At 42.6% G+C, this 20,346-nt stretch overlaps 1 protein-coding gene across 11 annotated transcripts in view; it reads right to left on the bottom strand.

The window, feature by feature from the left end:
* trpm3 (transient receptor potential cation channel, subfamily M, member 3) overlaps nucleotides 1-20,346 on the bottom strand; it is a 394,480-nt gene that overhangs the window by 75,159 nt on the left and 298,975 nt on the right. Inside the window, exon 9 of one of the 11 annotated variants that reach the window (XM_078395313.1) lies at nucleotides 14,402-14,829. The exons of the other annotated variants lie outside the window; for them this stretch is intronic. Coding sequence (XP_078251439.1) covers nucleotides 14,797-14,829 — 33 coding nt within the window. The 3' untranslated portion in view covers nucleotides 14,402-14,796. Of the gene's footprint in view, nucleotides 1-14,401; nucleotides 14,830-20,346 lie in introns of those variants that run through there. 11 annotated transcript variants of the gene reach the window in all.

Genomic DNA, 20,346 nt, shown 5'->3' with positions numbered 1-20,346 from the left:
GCAGGGGAGAATATGAGAGAGACAACTCAACCAGTGGAGTAAATTGATCAGTTTATGAAATCAGATTCTCCTTCATCTAAAATTCCAAGGAGTATGTATTTCAGAAGACACTAAGAACTGCAATGCTGAATCACCCTGAAATTCACTTGGACTATCACTGAGACCTCTCTCAATCCCTCCCCTTACAGGGGACAGACTATTGACTGCAAACCCACTAACTCCTACAGCTATCTTGACTACACTTCTCTTCACCACCCGGCCTCTAGCAAGGTCGACAACCCTTTCTCCCGTCTCCGATGTCCTCGTTCTTCATTAAACATGGGTTTGCCTCTACTGTTATGGATGAAGACCTCACGATGTCTCCTCTGTGTCTGGCAATCCTATTCTTTCTCCACCACCAGAAGATTGACAAAGATAGTTCCCCTCACCTTTCACCCCACCAGCCTTTGCATCCAACACATTATTCTCTGATAATGTTCACCACCTTCAATGTTCATCACCTCTCACTGCGTTACAAGGTGGTATAATCCCACTTAGTGAATTACCACAAATCATGTGCAGAGCTATTAGGTATATTTTGAAAGTGTAGAATCTAATAAGGAAAATGAAAGAAAAATAGCTATTTCTGCCGGCACGCATTAAATAGGAGACAAGTAATTATTTTTCTGGAGATTGAGTGGGCAATGAAATGAGCTCTGGAGTCACATAAAAGCCACAGCATGGAAGCCATTCAATATTCCGTAGCTATTGTGTCACAATGTTGGAGTGTAAATCTCTCGCAGTGTCCTGGAGAAAAAGGCAATAATATTTGTTTAAACAGCTACTGTTTATTATTGTTACATGAAATCCAATTACAAAAGAGGGAGTAAAGTTTACGTGAGAAATGTCTTGCTTGTGAATGTGACGCTTTGCAAGCATTTACACTTTTTAACCCAATCTTTGGGGGGGATATGAAAATATGACCTGTTTTTCTCTAATAAAACACATCTTTAAAGTGTAGTCGCTGTAGTTGCAACGATGGAAATATCACAGCTTATTAATGCACAGCAAGCTTCTGCTGATGTTGATGTGATTATGCCCTGCTGTAGTGATGTCAAATGTTTGATTAAAAATTGGTCAGGAGGCCAGGGCGAATTCTCGTTTCCTTCTTCAGAATAGTGTACTGGGGTCTTAGGCAAACTGCTGGAGGAACTCAGTGGGTCAGGCAGCACCTGTGGATGTTTTGGGTCCCTTCTTCAAGATTCCGGCATCTGCAGGATCTGGGATCTTGTACTCACTTGAGATTTCAGTCACCTAACCACAGCACCATCTACAGTGCGGTGCTGAAAAAAGGTGCAATTGCATGGAGTTCAGCACCCACCCAGCCTGCATTGTTCTGCTTGAGTGTTTGGAGGGAGAGTGGAACCCTTCAACACCAACGCTTCCACTGAGGCACAGCTAATGGAGCAAAGGATGAGGATGAGATGGGATGAGGGTCAGGTGGAAGATAAATGCCAGCAAAGGTCACTTGGCCTGAATGATTCTGTTTGAAAATTTTACATTCTGATGTTATTTAGGGAAGGGAATCTACCATCCTTGACCAATCCGTCCTACCTGCAACCCTCTGCCTCCCTAAGGTGAATGAATCTAACCGGCCTAGTGAAAGTGCACAGGAGGATGTCAATTCAGAGGCAATTAACACTAAATGCCAAGCATTGCTTTTTAGTGTTCAATAGCAGCTCTCATTTTCAAGGCTCTAGGCAGAGAATGATGAGAAGATGAGACCATTTATGCACGGTGTGAAAATGAATTCAAAGCCTCATTTTATTCATACTGTATATTTACATCCCCATTCCTCCTCAGGTTACAGCAGGGTTCTTGAGAACTGTTCACAAGTCAGATATACGGCTGCAAACCTCGTTCCCCCGAGTGGACGGAGATGCGAGCAGAGGGATAGATTCCTGGACAAGCATTTAAAATCTCTTTTAACAGTAAAGCTGATATTAATAACTTTATCCTGAGCCTTTTCCAGTGTTCTTTTGAAAGATCTTGCCGTAGACAAGGTTTGAAATGCGATTTATAGTTTTAAAGAGAACAATACTGCTGGCCAGGGTGGCGAGCCTCTAGATGGGATTCGCAAAATGGACATCATTGTGTTATAATAAATGTATTCTTCCAGGGTTCATGTGGCAAATTTCCAGCTGATGTCAAGAAAAGTCACCTGTAGCTCCACAACAGCCAGCAAATCCATCCCATCAGTCTCCCAAACGCCGGCTCGTATGTACAGTACGTGCAGCACATAAGTCGAGCACTTGTAAACTGGAGACAAGCTGTACCATAGCCAGAGAAGTATGCCAAAGCATAGCTCGTACAATTGACTTTAACATTGTGCAGGTCATAAGAGCAACTATTTCTGCAAACATTGAATGAAATGAAGCATGAATGATTTGTGGGTGCTGATTACAGGACAGGTTAGAGATGGGAAGTTGATGGTAGGCAATGGTTGGCTAGATTTCTGGGATGCTTCCTTCTTTTTCAGAGGGATCCTTGAGAGGAAACAGATTAATGTGCTTATGAGCAGATTCAACAGGACGATGAAGGGAAGTAGTAAGAGGTTGACACTGATCAACCTCTGGCAAAAGTCGCTGGCAAAAGGACAGAAGGAACTGTGGAACTATTGGAGAGCTGTATCTGAGAATCAAACCTATGGAGTAAATAGCCTCCTTTAATTCGGAAGAATTTTAGCCTTTTATTAATGGCTTATTGATGACACTGTAAAGTAGGATGATTTTTATGATCTGCTTTGGGCAAACTGTTGGCTGAAAATGGGCCAACATTTCCTGTTTGGTGGCAAACTACCCATGCTTATCGCAGACTACATTTGGACTTTGCTCCTCTGCATCCTTTGATATCTACTTGAACAATGTCATGCAACATGCCTGGAACATGTGAATGGGGCAGGGCAATCGGCGAATGTCTGGATAAAACATTGACAGTCAAATAAGCCAGTCCATAGGGTTTGGCTATTTGTCATACATGTCAAGGGAGAATGGTGTTTCTGAGTGTCCCTAACAAATCAGAAATATTTTTAAAAAACCTTTCTTAAAAAAAACGAATGAAAAAAATTTAAATAATAATAATAATAATATATTCCTTTATTCGTTCCACACTGGGGAAATTTATAGTGTTACAGCAGCAAAATGGATAGCAAGAGATCATTCATTATAAATAAAAGTAAAGACAAGGATAAATTGTCATCAGTTTATTGTGTATTCCTTAACTGTTACTGTTGACTCATCTGCTGGGAGCAGTGCTGGTTGTGCAGTCTCACAGCAGCGGGAAGGAAGGACCTCCTATATCTCTCCTTCATGCACTTGGGGTGAAGGAGTCTGCCACTGAAGGAGCTACTCAGTGCAGTGACAGTGTCCTGCATGGGGTGGGAGTCGTTGTCCAGCAGCGATGTTAACTTTACCATCACCCACCGCCTGTACTGAGTCGAGGGGGAAACCCAGGACAGAGCTGGCCTTTCTGACCAGCTTGTCAAGTCTCTTCCCCTCCGCTGCTGAGATGCTGCTGCTCCAGTAGACCACTCCATAGAAAATGGCTGATGCAACCACAGTGTTGTAGAAGGTCCTTAATAGTGCCCCCTGCACTCCAAAGGACTTGAGTCTCCTCAGCAGATAAAGTTTGCTCTGGGCCTTTTTGTATAGCGCATTGATGTTTTCCGACCAGTCCAATTTATTATTGAGGTAAACACCCAGGTACTTATAAGAGTCCACCCTCCCGATGTCCATTCCCTGGATGTTCACCGGTGTCAGGGGGACCTGGCTGCGCCTGCGGAAATCCACCACCATCTCCCTGGTTTTCCCCGTGTTGAACCAGAGGCGGTTCCGCAGGCACCAGTCCACAAACTCCTTGATCAGTTCTCTGAACACCCTGTCATCGTCGCCTGTGATGAGGCCGACGATGGCAGAGTCGCCAGAGAACTTCTGTAGATAGCAGTTTGCAGAGCTGTGCCTGAAGTCCGCAGTATACAGGGTGAACAAGAATGGAGCTAGCACTGTTCCCTGCGGAACCCCTGTGCTGCATAATAATATTGATATTTTTCCAAAAAAATTATAGCTTTACGAGAAACTGCACTTAATAATTAACTGAAGTAACCAAAAAAAATGGAGTTTCTTTCCAACTACCTCTTTTATCAACTGTTCTTTCTGTGCATTCAGTGAATGGGTTTCTTGCTCCTGCCTCATATCTAACCTGGTGCAGATTCAATAGGCAAATTCCTCACAGTTAGGGCAGCAAGTTTGTCCTCATAGTTAGGTCAACAAGTTTGTCCTCTTCAGCAAGACTCCATGAGAGGATCGTGGAAATTGTCAGGGGAGTCCAGCAAGGTTGGGACTATCGCTTTTGAGTGGAGATCCTGAACTTGCTGGCATCCGGGCAAGTGGACATGCAGACATTCAGCAGAAAACTACCAGCATTTCCCAGCTAATTCAAACAACTTATCTCAGCAAGGGATCACATCCAGTTGTTCTGCATACTCCTTAAAATCAATGCATGCTATCAATTCTTTCTCCTTGATTCCTGTTCTATCTTCACGAGCTGCTGGCCAATTGAACAGAAAACTTTTGGTATTTCAAATATAAAATAAAATATTCTAAAGTAAAAACAGGGGCTCTACATTTGAAATGTGTCTGTCTAGTTAAATCAACTTGCTCCATGTTTGAAATTCAATGTGTTCAGGGAAATAGTTTGAACAGTTTGAGTAATTGACAGGAGTAGAAAATAAGATGATGAATCATTATCCTTTGAAGATTGAGTAGGAAAATGCCAGATGGATTAATAATATGAGATATAAATGTCAAGCGGGAATTATACTTCTATCATTTGAATTAATTAATAGCACTCTGTAATTCCAAGTAATTTCAACAAGTTACTGCATTAATTGGGAGTGCATTGATGCAAAGGGTGGAGAGAGAACTGGGAGATTGCAAAGAAGATTCAGTAGAATAATAACGGGACGCAGGAGTAATATTATATCAAGGAAGACTAAACAAATTGGCAATCTTTTCAGTAGAGGAAATGGTTCAGGAGTGACCTGACAGGGTCAGCATTAAGGTTATTAAAGGATGTGACTAAATAGATGTGCAGAGGTTTCCAGTTCTGGGGATGTCCAGAATCAGGAGTCATTAATGCCGGAGCAGAACAAATAAATCCAATCAGGAATTCAGGAGAAACGTCTTTACCCAGACAGCGGTGGGCTCTACAGCCCAGGATGAAGTTGGGTAAACTGCAGAGATGAGTGTGAGATGAGGCAGGTGAAAGGCATGAGGGAGAAAGGAGTGGAGGGGAATGATGGGAAGGTGAAAGGGGGGGGGGGGGAGGTGGGGGAGGGGAGGTGGGGGAGGGGAGGGGGGGGGCTTGGGTTGAGGAAACAAACACTAGTTTGGCTAAATGGCCTGTTTCTCTCTGGTAAATGCGGTGTACTTCGTGTAATAAACATAGTAGCCTATTCATAAATTGTCTACCATCAGAAGTTTACTTCTCTAAGGGCATTAACTACTGGCACTTGTTCCTTTCAATTAATATATTAATTGATGTATTTATATATGGAAACCAAGTGCAGATGTTTTTAATGCAGCTATTTATTATGAAAGATTTTTTAATAAGACTATCCCCCTTTACATAACTGTCCTGGATTTAGGAAGCTTGCTGTGCATAAATAGGCTGTTATGCCTCTGCGTTAGATCAGTGGCTAAACTCCAACTTTGGGCTGTTTTGAAAGGGAGGTGAAGGATGCTAGATAGATTCAATTTTTTTTCTTGACCTGCTGGTCATTCTGGCACCTTTTGTTTCTGAGCAGCTTTCCAGCATCTGTAGCATTTTGTTTCAGCAGCTCGATCAGTGCATTGCCAGTGAAAAGCACATCTGAATAATTTATTAACAAAGCCTGAGGAGACCGCTTTCGTGTCTCATACAGTTCTTGCCAGTCACTGCGTCTACAAAGCCTAATACTCCAGCAGCACAGAGGGAATTTCTGAGCGCTTGTGAAGAACCATTCTGTGAAATATTTATGATGAGCCACCGCATTTCAATATGTGTAGAATGTGATGTAGTCTCCATCACATGTTGGGGGAACAGAACTCCAATTGGCCACTGCATGGCTTATGGTCTGAGCATTTCAATGTATGTAATCGCAACAAACTCTTACACTTATATAACGCCTTTAGGGTAATGCATTCTCCTAACGTGTTTCCCTGGAACATTTATTGAAGAAAATCTAATACTAACTAAGAAGGAGCTCTGGGAGAGAGTCTTTCCACCCAGTGTGAGACCTGTTAATTTTCATAAGTTACCTGAGATGGTATTAGGACAGGTGACCAAAACCTTAATGAATGAGGTTGGTTTTAGGGGCTTGGAAATATGCAACGAGCCAAGATTGGAGGAGGCAGAGATTTCAGTTTTGTAGGGCTGGATGAATCACAGAGAGAGGGAGGAGTGAGGGTAAAGTGCATATTTTGAAATCCAGGAGCCTCCAGAGCAGGTCAATCTGTCAGAAATGAATTCCATATACCATGTGTAAAAAGTGCTTGAATATTCGAGCAGGTCAGTGAGCAATGACGATACAGACCAGGAATAATGACAGTGGCAGATCAACGCACAGCCACAAGTCAGAAGGGGATCATGCACAAAACGCTGGACAATCCCACACAAACTAGGCAAAGAATAATCCCACATAAACCAGGCATGTGCATGGTGATTCTGAATAATTCCTTAAACACATGTATCTCCGATAATGCCAATGAATATATTCTTCATTTCCATGCACACGACTCATTTCATTAAACATTTATAGTCCCTTCCCGAAGAAATGACTGATAAATATTGTATTAATTTTGGTAAATATATTTATAACTCACTTTTATTTATTTACATTCAAATATAAATGCCCAAATTACTAAAAATATAACTGTAATGAGTGAGCTTTCACTGGAATATTAAATACTGTATAGCTTCTTTTATTAGTTATTACATTGGATAATTTAAGGATTCATTTTTGAAGGAAATTGCTTTAACCTGTACCTTTGTTAAGACAGTTTAAGGATCTTGGAAGCAGTATAGTAAACTTCATGAAGACACACAGTTAAGAGATTTAATTAGTTTAGTTCAATTTAGAGATACAGTGTGGAAACAGGCCCTTCGGCCCATCGAGTCCGCGCAGACCTTTGATCACCCATACATTGTTGTCCCCCTTTTACATCCTATACTCTAGGAACAATTTACAGAAGCCAATTAACTTACAAACCTGCACTTTTTCGAAAGTTGGAGGAAACCGAGCACTTGGAGAAAACCCACGCAGTCACAGGGAGAACGTACAGACTCTGCACAGGGAGGGGGAAGGGGAGAGGGGAAGGTGAGGGCAAGGGGGGGAGGGGGATGGGAAGGGGAGGGGAGGAGGGAGGGGGAGGGAGGGGGAGGAGGGAGAGGGGGAGGGGTGGATGGAGGGAGGGAGGGGAGGGGGGTGGAGGGAGGGAGGGGGAGGAGGGAGGATAAGGGGGGTTGAGGGGGATGGAGTGGGGGGGAGGGGGAAGGGGAGAGGGGAAGGTGAGGGCAAGGAGGGGGAGTGGGGATGGGAAGGGGAGGGGAGGAGGGAGGGGGGAGGAGGGAGAGGGGGAGGGGTGGAGGGAAGGAGGGGGAGTGGAGGGAGGGAGGGGGAGGGGGAGGAGGGAGCGAGGGGGAGAGGGAGGAGGGGAGGGGGAGGGAGGGAGGGAGGGGGGAGGGGAGGGGGTGGGAGAGGGGAGTGGGGGGGGGGGGGGGCGTGGAGAGGGTGCTGCGCCAATGCAGGAGAGGTTTAGGCCCAACGGGTCCATTTGGCCTAATGTTTTATATAATTCTATATGATCCTACAGGTTATTGCTTGGTAAAATTACACTGAACACACTGTCATCAAAAATCACCAACATATCAGTCCTTCAGAAGTACATTATTACACCAAGATCATAAAAATCTAAAAATATGAGGAATAAATGTAGGAAAAGTTCCTAAGACTGTTATTCAATAAGATCATGACTGATAACATCTTGGCTTCAACCCTACTTTCCTAGTCTGTTCTCCATAACTCTCTCCTCCCCTGTAGCCCAAGAAGTATCAACTGATACTCAGTGATGGTGATAGTTCCTGAATTGTAGTTGAGATAGCCCAGACCAAGGGGTTTTCTCCCTCCCCATCCCACCCCATGCTGCTCCGATGGTCTCATTTATTTTTTGCAGCTAGATTTCTTGAAGCCTTGGCTTGCTGCAGAACAATTCATGAGAAGCTGCCCTACCTCAGATGGTGAAATCAGCCCTGGATCTGCCTGATGGCTTTGTAATAAATCAAAAGCCATTCTCTAAGTTTCTGAGTGATCAGAGTTATTTGATTGAAAGATGCAACATGGAGATAGGTACTTCAGCCCACAGGGCCCATACCGACCATTGATCACCCCTTCACACTTGTTCTATGATACTTTCACTTTCACATTCACACCTTGCACGCTAGGGACAATTTACAGAGGCCATTTAACCTGCAAACACGCACGTCTTTGAGCACCCAAAGGAAACCCTCGCGGTTCCAGGGAAAACAAGGAAACTCCACACAGACAGCACCCGAGGTGAAGATCGATCCCATGTCTCTGGCACTGTGAGGTAGCAGCTCTACCAGCTGCACCACTGTACCACTGCACCGTTTAGAAATTGTTGAAAATATATCTAATTAAATAAAACAAAATTATCTAAAAATAATTACAAAAAATTAAACGTGGTTGCATATATATCAAGTACTCTAAATTAGTTGAGGGCATAAACATAAAGTGAAGCAAAGAAAAAGAAAAAAAAAAAACATAATCATTACTTACTTTTTTTTAATGAAGGTCGGTGGCTCTATTCAGATGAATGGTAGTGTTCCAGATTTGTCAGCCCAAGGACGATGTAAAGCTAGGGAGGGCAGATATGAAGTGCATCTAGTTTCCCAGCTCGGGAAGATTTGGACTAACCTATGGTCTCAGTGGTCAGTCCAGCAGCAGAGCAAGAGATTAGATGCACTGACACCTGACTCCAACGTGGTCAGTACTTCCACACGTTGAGTACAGGTGCAGAAGGTAATGCTGACCTAAGGGAAGGAAGTAGCTTACAAATTGCTGGTCAAAAAGTGAGTACAATTGGCCCCTTTAACATATATTTTGGTCTGGCTTCAAGTTTCTTCTTGGAACTGTTGATGGGTACAACTTAGATTAGACAAAGCCAGGATGAGTTTATGAAAGGGAAATCATGTTGAACAAATCCATTTGGATTTCTTGGGAATGTAACCTGTAGATAAGGAAAACAAGTGGATGTGATACTTTCAGAAGACGTTAAAAGGTTGAATTTTCCGATCTTCCAATCTACTTCATTGCGCCCCAAGCACTTTTTATCATCTGCACTTTCTTTGTCGCTTTAACACTATATTCTGTACTCTGTTTATTTTCTCTTTTGCGTTACCTGATGTACTCATGTATGGTGTGCCTTGTCGAGATAGCATGGATAATGTTTTTCACTGAATCTCGGTATATGTGACAATAATAAATCAATGCCAGTGTCCTTGAATACCACCTGTTGAATGCAAGTGCTCAGGTACTGCAAGACGAACGGTGCGTTGGTGTTAATTGCAAGAGGATTTGAGTACGGGGGTAAGGATGTTGTGTTGCAGCTGCTGTGCCTTGGTGAGACCTGATCTGAAATTTAGTGTTGAGGTCTGATCACCTTATCTGAGGAAGGATGTTCTTGACAAAGAAAGATCGCGGTGAAGGCTCACTGGTCTGATCTCTGGGATGGCAAGACTGACATATGAGGATAGATGAGACCATCAGGCTTACGTTCACTTTAGTTCAGCAGAATGAGAGGGGATATCATAAGGGGCATGCTATTTGGAACCAAGATCAGGAGACACTCAACTGCAGAAGGCTGTGAAGGCCAAGTCATTACATATATTCAGGAAGGAGGTAGATTACATCTCTTCATGCCCTTGGGATCTAAGGATATGGGGAGAAGGTGGGAACAGGGCACTGAGGTGGTTTAGCAATTGTGATCATGTCCAATGGTGGTACAGACTTTAAAAGACTAAAAGACTACGCCTGCCTCTTTTTCTAAGTTTCATACAAATACCTGCCTCCGATCAGTTCCTGCTGTTATTCTTGCTTCAAGTATCAGAATTTAGAGAAAGATCTTCCACGAGGCTGATAATACTGGGGGAAAGCTGATATACATCTAGTGGTACATGTTTCAAATGTTTGTGTCTACTGTCTGACGGGACAGAGGAGAAAAGGGAATAATCAGTCTTGTTGCTTCTTCCCAATTTCCTAATCTGTTGCCATTCTAATAATAATTTCAGTTTCTGCTTTTAAAAACAAAGTGCACAACCTCACATTTATCCGCATTAAAGTGTACCTGCCGTGGATCTGAGGCCCTTTGAAAGAGCTATCCAATGTGCCTTGGTCTATCTAAGTTCCCCTTGGTCTGTCTCTTAAGCTTTCCCAGTGTTTCCTTTTTAAGCATTTATCTAAATTTATAATGATAAACGAATGCCCCGAATAAATTTGCTTCTGCTGCCCTTTCAGGCAGTTTGTTGCAAATCTCAACAACTTTCTACATGAATAAACTTTCCTCATGTTCCTAGCGGCACTTTTACCAATTATTTTAAATTAAGATTAAAAATGGGTTTCTGTTTTACTCTCTCCTGTCAAAATCATTGTATCAAGTTTTTACCACGATTAAACAGAAAGCATGATTTACATTATTACTGTTTAAATAATATTTTCTGCCATACTGTATTTGAAACAAAAGAGACCATCAATGAAGCAACAGAACTGTATGAATAGTTGCAGGGGGAAGTCATTCAGACCCTCAAGTTTGCTGCTCCATTTGATTCCATGCCTCGGGTCCAATCTCCTGCCCGCTCCTCCTATCCTTGGATCACTGTAGCATCCGGAAACCTGTCAGTCCCAAACTGCAGTACAGTTAATAGCTGGAGAATTGTGTGCAATTTTGGTCTCCTAATTTGAGGAAGGACATTATTGCTATTGAGGGAGTGCAGCGTAGTCTCACCAGGTTAATTCCGGGATGGCGGAACTGACATATGATGAAAGAATGGGTCGACTGGGCTTGTATTCACTGGAATTTAGAAGGATCTTATAGAAACATATAAAATTCTTAAAGGATTGGACAGGCTAGATGCAGGAAAAATGTTCCCGATATTCGGGGAGTCCAGAACCACGGGTCACAGTTTAAGAATGAGGGGTAGGCCATTTAGGACTGAAATGGCTCTCCTGTGTGATGCCAAGACAACTTTTAGACCATTAAGATATGTTGTTATGAATTATAGGTTTTGTCGTGAAAAAGATAGAGACAAAACGCTGGAGTAACTCAGCGGGACAGGCAGCATCTCCGGATAGAAGGAATGGGTGACGTCACTCCAGAGATGCTCTCCAGAGATGCTGTCTGGCCTGCTCAGTTACTCCAGCAGTTTGTCTCTATCTTCGCTTCAAACCAGCAGCTGCAGTTCCTTCTTACACATTGATTGTGAACAACCTTCGATGACACAGGACAAGTGGCTCACTCTTACCTTGGTGCATTCACTGGACTGTGAGGGGAAAGTACTTGATTGCCAGACAGGCTGATCAATCTGCACAACTCGGCCCCAGAGTGAAGGTGTTGCCAACTCTGCCAGAGACAACATTGAAACCAACTTGTCCTTACCAATAGAGTCAGGGTAAGATGCCCCAGGAGGTGACCGTTGGTCAACATGTGACACTGACCCACATGTGTACACTGTTGAGTGATTTTAGAGAGAGAGAGAGATTTTAGAGAGAGAGAGAGAGAGAGAGATTTTAGAGAGAGAGAGAGAGAGAGAGAGAGAGAGAGAGAGAGATTTTAGAGAGAGAGAGATTTTAGAGAGTGAGAAGAGAGAAGAGAGAGAGAGAAAGAGAAACAGAAACCAAAACCACTGGTGCAAACATAAAAAAAGCTGCACATGTTGCAATTTTTTTGGAAAAAAAAGCAGAAACTGGTTTCTGGTGAAGGGTCCTAAATCTGGAACGTTAACGTTGTCCCTCTACCAACAGATGCCGCCCGACCTGCTGAAGAGGCACAGGCTCAGTTTTTGCTTTGAAGAGTCCCAGGTTCACTGCCTGGAGGTCTGGTGGTGGCAGGAGGTACCTGGCTGTGTACCTGTGCTGTGAGCTGTGCTTTGCAGAGCCGCACAATGGAAGCTGGAATTAGCCTGGACAGTTCTTCCTCCTGATGCACGGTCACTATGTTCTCAATGGACTCCTTGTGCATCACAAACTTAAAGAAGGAATTCCAGAGAATGAGTCCTTGGAAGCAGAAAGAAGGTCACTGGGATGGAGTGGTTAAATCTGGGATTTCCAAGAGGCCAATACTGGAGGACTGCAGAGATTTTGGAGGGTTGCAGGAGGTTGCAGAGATTGATGGGAGGAGAGGAAGCCATGGAGACATGTAGACAATAGGTGCAGGGGTAGGCCATTCGGCCCTTCGAGCCAGCACCGCCATTCAATGTAAACAGAATGTGAATTATAAAATGGAGGCGCTGCCAGCAGAGGAGCTGGGTGGGCGGTGGTGTTGAGTATAGGATGGGTTGGCATCATAGTCATACAGCGTGGAAACCGGCCCTTCGGCCCAACTTGCCCACACCGACCAATGTACTCCTTACATTGCCCCCCCCCCATGGATGTTTGGCCCATATCCCTCTAAACCTATCCAATCATGATTATTTTATACTTTATTGTCACATGTGACGTCACAATTATATTCTTTCCTTTGCATACCCAAGGTATGCAAAGAGTCACCACATAAAGGGCGCCAGCAAACATGTACCTGTCTAAATGTTTCTTAAACGTTGTGATAGTACCTGCCTCAACTACCTCCACCTGCAGCTCGTTCCATTTACCTACCACCCTTTCTGTAAAAAGGTTGCCCCTCAAGTTCCAATTAAATCTTTCCCCCCCTCACCTTAAACCTATGTCCCCTGGCTCTCGATTCCCCAATTCTGGTTAAAAGACTTAGTGCATTTACAATATCTATTCCTCTCAAGATCTTATAAATGTTTATAAGATCACCCCTCATCTCCTGCACTCCAGGAAGTGCTAGGAGTCCTAAAGTCCTAGCCCGATCAACCTCTCCCCATAACCCAAGCCCTCGAGTCCTGGCAACATCTTCATAAATTTTCTCAATACCCTTTCCAGCTGAACAACATCTTTCCTATAACAGAGTGAGTGGATGTGACTTGGGGTGAATTAGGGCCCAGATAATGGTGTTGCGGATAAGCATATTTACCTTGTAGTATCATAGTCTAGGATTTATCTTGTTGTATTTGAGCTGCATAAAGACTTATTGGGGCTTCAAATGGTAATTTATCAAATTAATCTCAAGCAGGTTGCACATAAGGGATTCCACCAGTGTCATGAATATTTACTTTCAAATTAAAGGTTGGTTTGTTCAAATGGATGTGAAGATGAAAATTAAGATTATCCAAGGGATCTAGTTTTAATAGGAAACAAAATTAACTTTGGCATCACACCGTGTTTGATGTGATGTACACTCTGCATGAAAAGGAAATGTTTCATTGAGTTTTGGTCTTTACATAATGACATGGTAAATGTAGAAAAGCACAGAAAAAGGCCCTTCGGCCCAACTTGTCCATGCTGACACAATTCGTAGTAAAGAAATAAACCCTTTGGCCTAATGCTGGATTTTACAGTCCAGCAATCCTCGTCCTATTCCACTCCCTTGCACTCATCAGCATATCCTTCCATTCATATTTGCCTCATGTGTTTATTCAGCATCTCCTTACATTCCCCCACCCTTCCCCCATAGTCAACTCAACCTCTCCCAATGGGAGCGGGTTCCACATTCTCACTGTACCCTGGGTGGATAAACGTCTTCTCAATTCCACATTTTGTTTACTCACGATCAGTTCCTCGCTGTACACTTAAGGCACAAGGCCAGTCATCTTCATAATGTTAAAGATTTTACCTCTCCTTTCCATGGAAAATGTGAATGAAAAAGCCTTTGGATGGATCTCTCCCTGTTGGTAGTTTATGGTGAAGAAGAATCCGTTTCTGATCACCCTAAAGGGCAGTACTAAATCATCACAAGCCTGTTTATACTACTGGTACTTACACAGCAACTGAACTCCCTTTCCCTACTCCCTTGGGTGAAAGAGGGATAGAATCAGCAGATGAACTACATTCAGTTTATTGCAACCTGTCCATTATTAGTTCATTTTCTGGTTGTGTGGAATTAATGCATTTGCCGGTGGGTATTAACAAAACACATAGGCAGGATGTTCAATGATTTTTTTATATAAAGTAATGTCAGACACCAACAATAATGATTAAATAATAAAAAAAATAATGCTAAATGCTCACAAAATCACAGCAAATAATACATCATAGCATTCAAATTATAAAATACAAATATTGAACACAAAGCTGCCTCTCTTACACAGCAGAAAAAAGAAATAATTCCAATAAAAAATATATAATATACAAATTGGGAAGAAAGCAAATAATTTACTTTTAGACAAGATTACTGAATATGATTGGTTTATTTCCCCCATTTTGAACAGTGTGACTACAGTTGCCTTAATCTTCAGCCTTAGAATTCCCTCTTCCAATCTTTCTGCTTCTCATTGGGTATTTAAGATCCTCTTTAAAATCAATTTCTTCAATTGAGCTTCTGGTCATCTAATATCTCTTTAAATGAATCGGTGTCAATTTTTGTTTTGTTAGAGTTCTTGTGAAGCAGTGTGGATATTTAGCTACGTGAGAGATAATGTAAAAATGAAAGTTGTTATCAAGCATGAATTTTGACCAGTTTAAGTAGTTATTGATGGAGTGAAAGAAACAACGTGGTCCTTCAACATAAAAACAGTGAGTGCTGAAAACACTTGGCAAATCAGGCAGATCCGTGGAAGAAGAAACTTTAATGCTTCAGCTCAATGAGGTGTCATCAATCTGAAACACTAATTCAGTTTCTGTTTCAGTTTCCATTTCCACAGATGCTGCATGACTTTCTGAGTGTTTCTAGCATTTTCTGTTTTTATTTCAGATTTCCAGCAACTGCGCTTTAAATCTTTTTTAACAAGGTTATTCAACCTTCATCTTGCCATCCCTATATCTCACCCTATCAGTCCTCTGAGGTTAGACACAAAATGCTGGAGTAACTCAGCGGGACTGGTGGCATCTCTGGAGAGAAGGAATGGGTGATGTTTCGGGTCAAGACACTTCTTCAGACTGAAAGTCAGGGGAGAGGGAAACTAGAGATATGGAAGGATAAGGTGTGAAAACGACAGATCAAAGCAGACAATGTTCAAGGAAATGTAGAAAGGTTCATTGTTGGTTGAGGGGAAGATGAGAACGAAGCATGCAAACAGTAAAATTAATTAGAACAGTGAAAGTAGATGGAGAACTAGGGCGGGGGAGGGATGGAGAGAGAGGGAAAGCAAGGGCTACTTGAAGTTAGAGAGATCAATATTCATATCGCTGGGTTGTAAGCTGTCCAAAGGAAATATGAGGTGCTGTTCCTCCAATTTGCATCTGGTCTCACTCTGATGGTGGAGAAGTCCCAGGACAGACAGGTCAGTATGGGAATGGGAGGGGGAGTTAAAGTGTTTAGCAACCGAGGGATCATGAGGGCCCAGGAGGACTGAGCGAAGGAGTTCAGCTGAAGGTGTCTACCAATTGCAGCCGGGGCAGTTCATTTTTGATTGCTTTAACAACAACCTAATAGGGTAGATACTCATTTTTTTAAAATCTCTTGTTCAAGTTATCCAACAAACTCCTGTATCTTCACCACAATACAACAAAGCCCCACCAAAGCTTGGCTTCCTACCAGCAGCATCTCCACAGTGACGCAGCTGTGATTGCCAGTGGCTAATTGAGCTCATTAAGCTTACTGCTGAGATCAGGCTCTAATATTGACCATTAAGCTGTTGATAAACTCCAATTAACACACCCTGACACATAATAAATCAACAAATTATCAAATTACTGATCACAAACCTGATACTGGGAACTTTGGAAAAGCAGATGTTTTGAGAAATATGCATTTGTTTTGTTTAAGAATTAATCAGCTGATCGACTCATTGCAACTCAAAAACTGAATGCTTACATTTTTGGGGGGAGAAAATGTGATGACCCATTTACAGTTTTATTCTGAATGTTGTTACACTTGGGGAATTCCATTGCAGGAAGCAGCCTATTTAACATAAGGAAAAATCATAATCTAAGATGTTATTAATAATTAAATTTTCTTGAATATAATTTGCAAGCCCTCAATCAAAAATCCATTTATCTTTCGAACGAAAGGCTGTACTATAAAATCACTTGTCTGTCTTGATCTACCAAACTGAGCAAAGACTACTGATCCACAAAATGTTCTGGCCAAGTATCTACCCACAAAGGTCTTCTCCACTGAGGTCACAGTGACAGGCTATGGAGCTAATTATTCAGGAGTGAGATGAGGAGAAGGATTCAAAGTTTAGGGAATTCCTTTCCCAAAGGGCTGCAGAGGTGTATATTCATTGAGGAGGCACAAGGCAAAGATTGACAGACTCCTCCAAACTGAGGGGATGAAGAGCTACAGAGATCAGACAGGAAGATAGAGTTGAGGCAAAGGATCAGACGAGATCTCATGGAGTGGTCAAGCAGGATTGAGGGGCTGAATGGTCTCCTCCTGATTAATAATTGGTGGCACAGTGGCATAGATTGAAGAGCTGCTGCCCCACAGTACCAGAGACCTTGAATCAATCCTGACTTTGGATACTTTCTGTGTGGAGTTTGCACGTTATCTGTGATTGCGTGAATTTCCTCGGGGTACTCTGTTTTTCTCCCACATCCCAAAGACATGCGGGTTTGTACGTTAATTGGCCTTTGTAAATTGTCCCTAGGTTGTAGGGAGTGGATGCAGAAGTGGGATAACATACAACTGGTATGAACAAGTGATTGATGGTCGACGTGGGTTTGGTGGGCTGAAGTACCTGTTTCCATGCTGCATCTTTCAATCAATCAATTAATTACTGATGCTCTTTTTTAATGAGGACTTTGGATATAAATGAGGAGATGGAATTGAAAGGCAAAGGAATTAAACCCAAGGAAACATGAATCTTCATGCCAGACAAATAGGGGTTAAACACCAATTACACATTTTGTGAGATTAACATAAACCACATGACACTTTAAATAAGTTCAGGCTATCACTTTGGACTTTTAAAATATTTCGAGGATTTTGTTTATTTTCCATTCATTCACTCACAAGAAGTGGATGAAGCCAGTCTTTATTACCCAATGAGCTAAGTGGACATTAAAAAGACAACCATTATGGTGGATCTGGAGTCACATCAAGGCTTGTTAGAGTAGGAACAAAATCCCATGCTCAGAAGGACTGAAGGAATAAGGTGAGTTCGTGCAATAATTCCGTTGTGCCCTTGCTGATACTAACCATTTTAATTTACAATAATCGGTATAGAAACATAGAAAGGGTAAGTAAAGGTTTTTTTGACTGACTGTGTGAATCAGCCAGTCAGTTTATAAGAGGGAGGTGAAGGCAAGTGTGGCAATGGTTAATGGTAGGCGTGTGGGCTAGTGCAACAAAGGTACCACACGCAATGGGCTGAGGAGGAGCTGTATTAGAGATCTGTTTCTCAGACTGCCCTGTTCCTTATGTCAGGTGGAAAGAGGGGCCACACATCTGAGAAATAGATCTGACAGACTGCCTCTCTGTCCCCTGAGGTATGTGTGGAGGGTCCAGTGGCCTCTATTGTGGAGAAGAGCAGAGGAGTTCTCTCAGTATGCTGCCCAATATCTGCCCTTCGACTGACAGCAGCGGAAAGAATATCTGGTCTTCGAAACTGATGGTCGTGAGATCCTACTGTACACAGATTGGCTGCCAGTTTTCTAACTTTGCAGCAGCAAACACACATCAAAAAGCATCTCGGTAGTGATAGTCAGAAATACTGTGGAAATGCATGATTTTTCTTTTTCACTTTCCACTGATGGCTGATCTCAATTATACTTGGCTGCAGGTTAGTTTAAGTTCAGGACAGCTTCTCGATGCTTCTCAAAATGCTCACACACTTTATTAAAATAACACACTAGAACGACTAACTTTCTGGTTCTCAAGTACAAAATGAATTGGCAGCTTTTGCAGCTTTAAGTTACGTGTGCATTCTTCTGAACAATCTCACAACTGCAAGCGTCTGCAAAGATTCTTTTAAAAATGATGTTTTTCCCATTATTTTTCTGTGAACATTTCACAGGATGATGAAATAAATTGAACAGAAAATAGATTATGCTGCCTGAGGTTCTGCCGAGCAGATGAGTAACTGAAAATTAACAACTCTATAGTTATGCTATTCAATGTTTTCATTGAAGCTGCATTCTATTAGGCGTGTGCCAATTTTGTTTTCATTTATTAATTTTATGGTGTGGCCAGGACTGGATTTATTACCCATTCCTAACTTGCTTTTTGAGAGGGTTGTGGTGAGCCATGTGCTTCAGTCCTTCTGCGGTCCGTGGTTCCACAAGTTGTTACACAGGCATTTCTGTATACGTGGACAATGAGGGAACATCAATAGGGTTTGAAGTAAATGACTTGGGAGAAAACCTCCAAAACATTAGCAAATTAAAGTAAGTCGATGAATTATTTTGAGATCTTGAAGGAACATGCTACACAGAAGGCCATTCAGCCTAGTGTGCCTCTTCCAGCTCTCGTTCCATACCCCTGTTCTTTCTCTAAACTTTGCACGTTTTCTTTTCTATTTATCAAATTTAATTAAAAAAAATCACCATTGAATCTGATTTTGCTGGCCTTTCCCAAAGGGGGGAAATCTTGCCTGTGTTTTTTTACTGTAGGGATACAGCGCGCAAACAGGCCCTTTGGCTCACCGAGTCCGCGCCGACCTCCAATCACCCCGTACACAGACAGCACCCGTAGTCAGGATCGAACCCGGGTCCTTGGCAACTCTACCACTGTGCCATTGCACCGCCTTGTTGTTCGACAGTTACCATGTCGAAGAAAATAGAAGATCCGTGATTTAATTTAGTCTCTTCAGACCAATGCATCCTCATTTTCATATTCCCTGAAAACCACCAGGGGCCAGATTTTGCTGAGTTTTGCTGACCATTCCACATTCAGCGGAGTCTTGATTAAGTCAGGAACTTCAACAAGGATGCCGGAATTCCAAACTTAATGGCTGACCTCTACTCCTTGTGTCCCAGCTGTAACTCTTCCATTGGATCTCCGTCAACTCCTGTGTGAGGGCAGGATCCTTCTGAGATTCTCCAGCACTCTTGTTGTTCAGATCCTGCACCAACACACCACCAGACCCAGGAATGCCCACCTACTCAGTTGTGTTGGCTGCAAGGAACTAATGATGGAATGGGTGTTCATTTAAAAATATATATATTTGTGTTTGGTTTAATATTTGTAATTGTTAGTTATATTCTTGATACCCTTTAAAAAAATAACTTGTTTATTTCAATCACTGAATCATAGAGTCACAGAGTCAAACAGCATGGAAACATGCCTTTAGGTCCAACTTGCCCATGCCGACCAAAATGCCCCGTCTAAACTAGTCCAATCTGCCTGCTTTTGGCCCATATCCTTCTAAACCTACCCCATCCATGTACCTTTCTAAATGTATCTTAAATGTTGCGATTGTACCTGCTCAACTACCTCCTCCAGCAGCTAGTCCCATACACCCACCACCTTTTGTGTAAAAAAATTACCCCTCAGTTTCCCATTAAAACTTTCCCCCCTTCACCTTAAACCTATGCCCACTGGTTCCCTACTCTGGGCGAGAGATTCTGCGTGTTTACCCAATCTATTCCACCCTTTGAGGATGTAGAACATTGGCAAAGTCTTGGCTGCTTTGACAGGTAGCTTTGACAGGTAGCAAAACGGGTCAGTCGTTAGAAACATAGAAAGTAGGTGCAGGAGTATGCCATTCGGCCCTTCGAGCCAGCACCACCATTCAATATGATCATGGCTGATCATCCAGAATCAGTACCCTGTTCCTGCTTTTTCCCCATATCCCTTGATTCCGTATTAGTTATTGGCTTCCGGAAGAGTTTTGAGTGTGTTCCCACCTGGCCTCATCGTTCCATCACATCACTCAGGGCAATGACACTGCTCAAAGTCGCACTGCATGGCTTGTGGGGTCTCTGGGTCCCTACGACGGGCCTTTCCAATCTGGCTAGGCCAGTCGGGAATATACAGGTCAGAAATATCAAATAGACCCCAATCATGAAAATCTGGGCCAACACTGAAAGGTTTA

This window comes from Rhinoraja longicauda, chromosome 3, assembly GCF_053455715.1.
Source record: "Rhinoraja longicauda isolate Sanriku21f chromosome 3, sRhiLon1.1, whole genome shotgun sequence".
NCBI lineage: Eukaryota > Metazoa > Chordata > Chondrichthyes > Rajiformes > Arhynchobatidae > Rhinoraja > Rhinoraja longicauda.
This window is presented reverse-complemented; position numbering and strand designations above follow the sequence as displayed.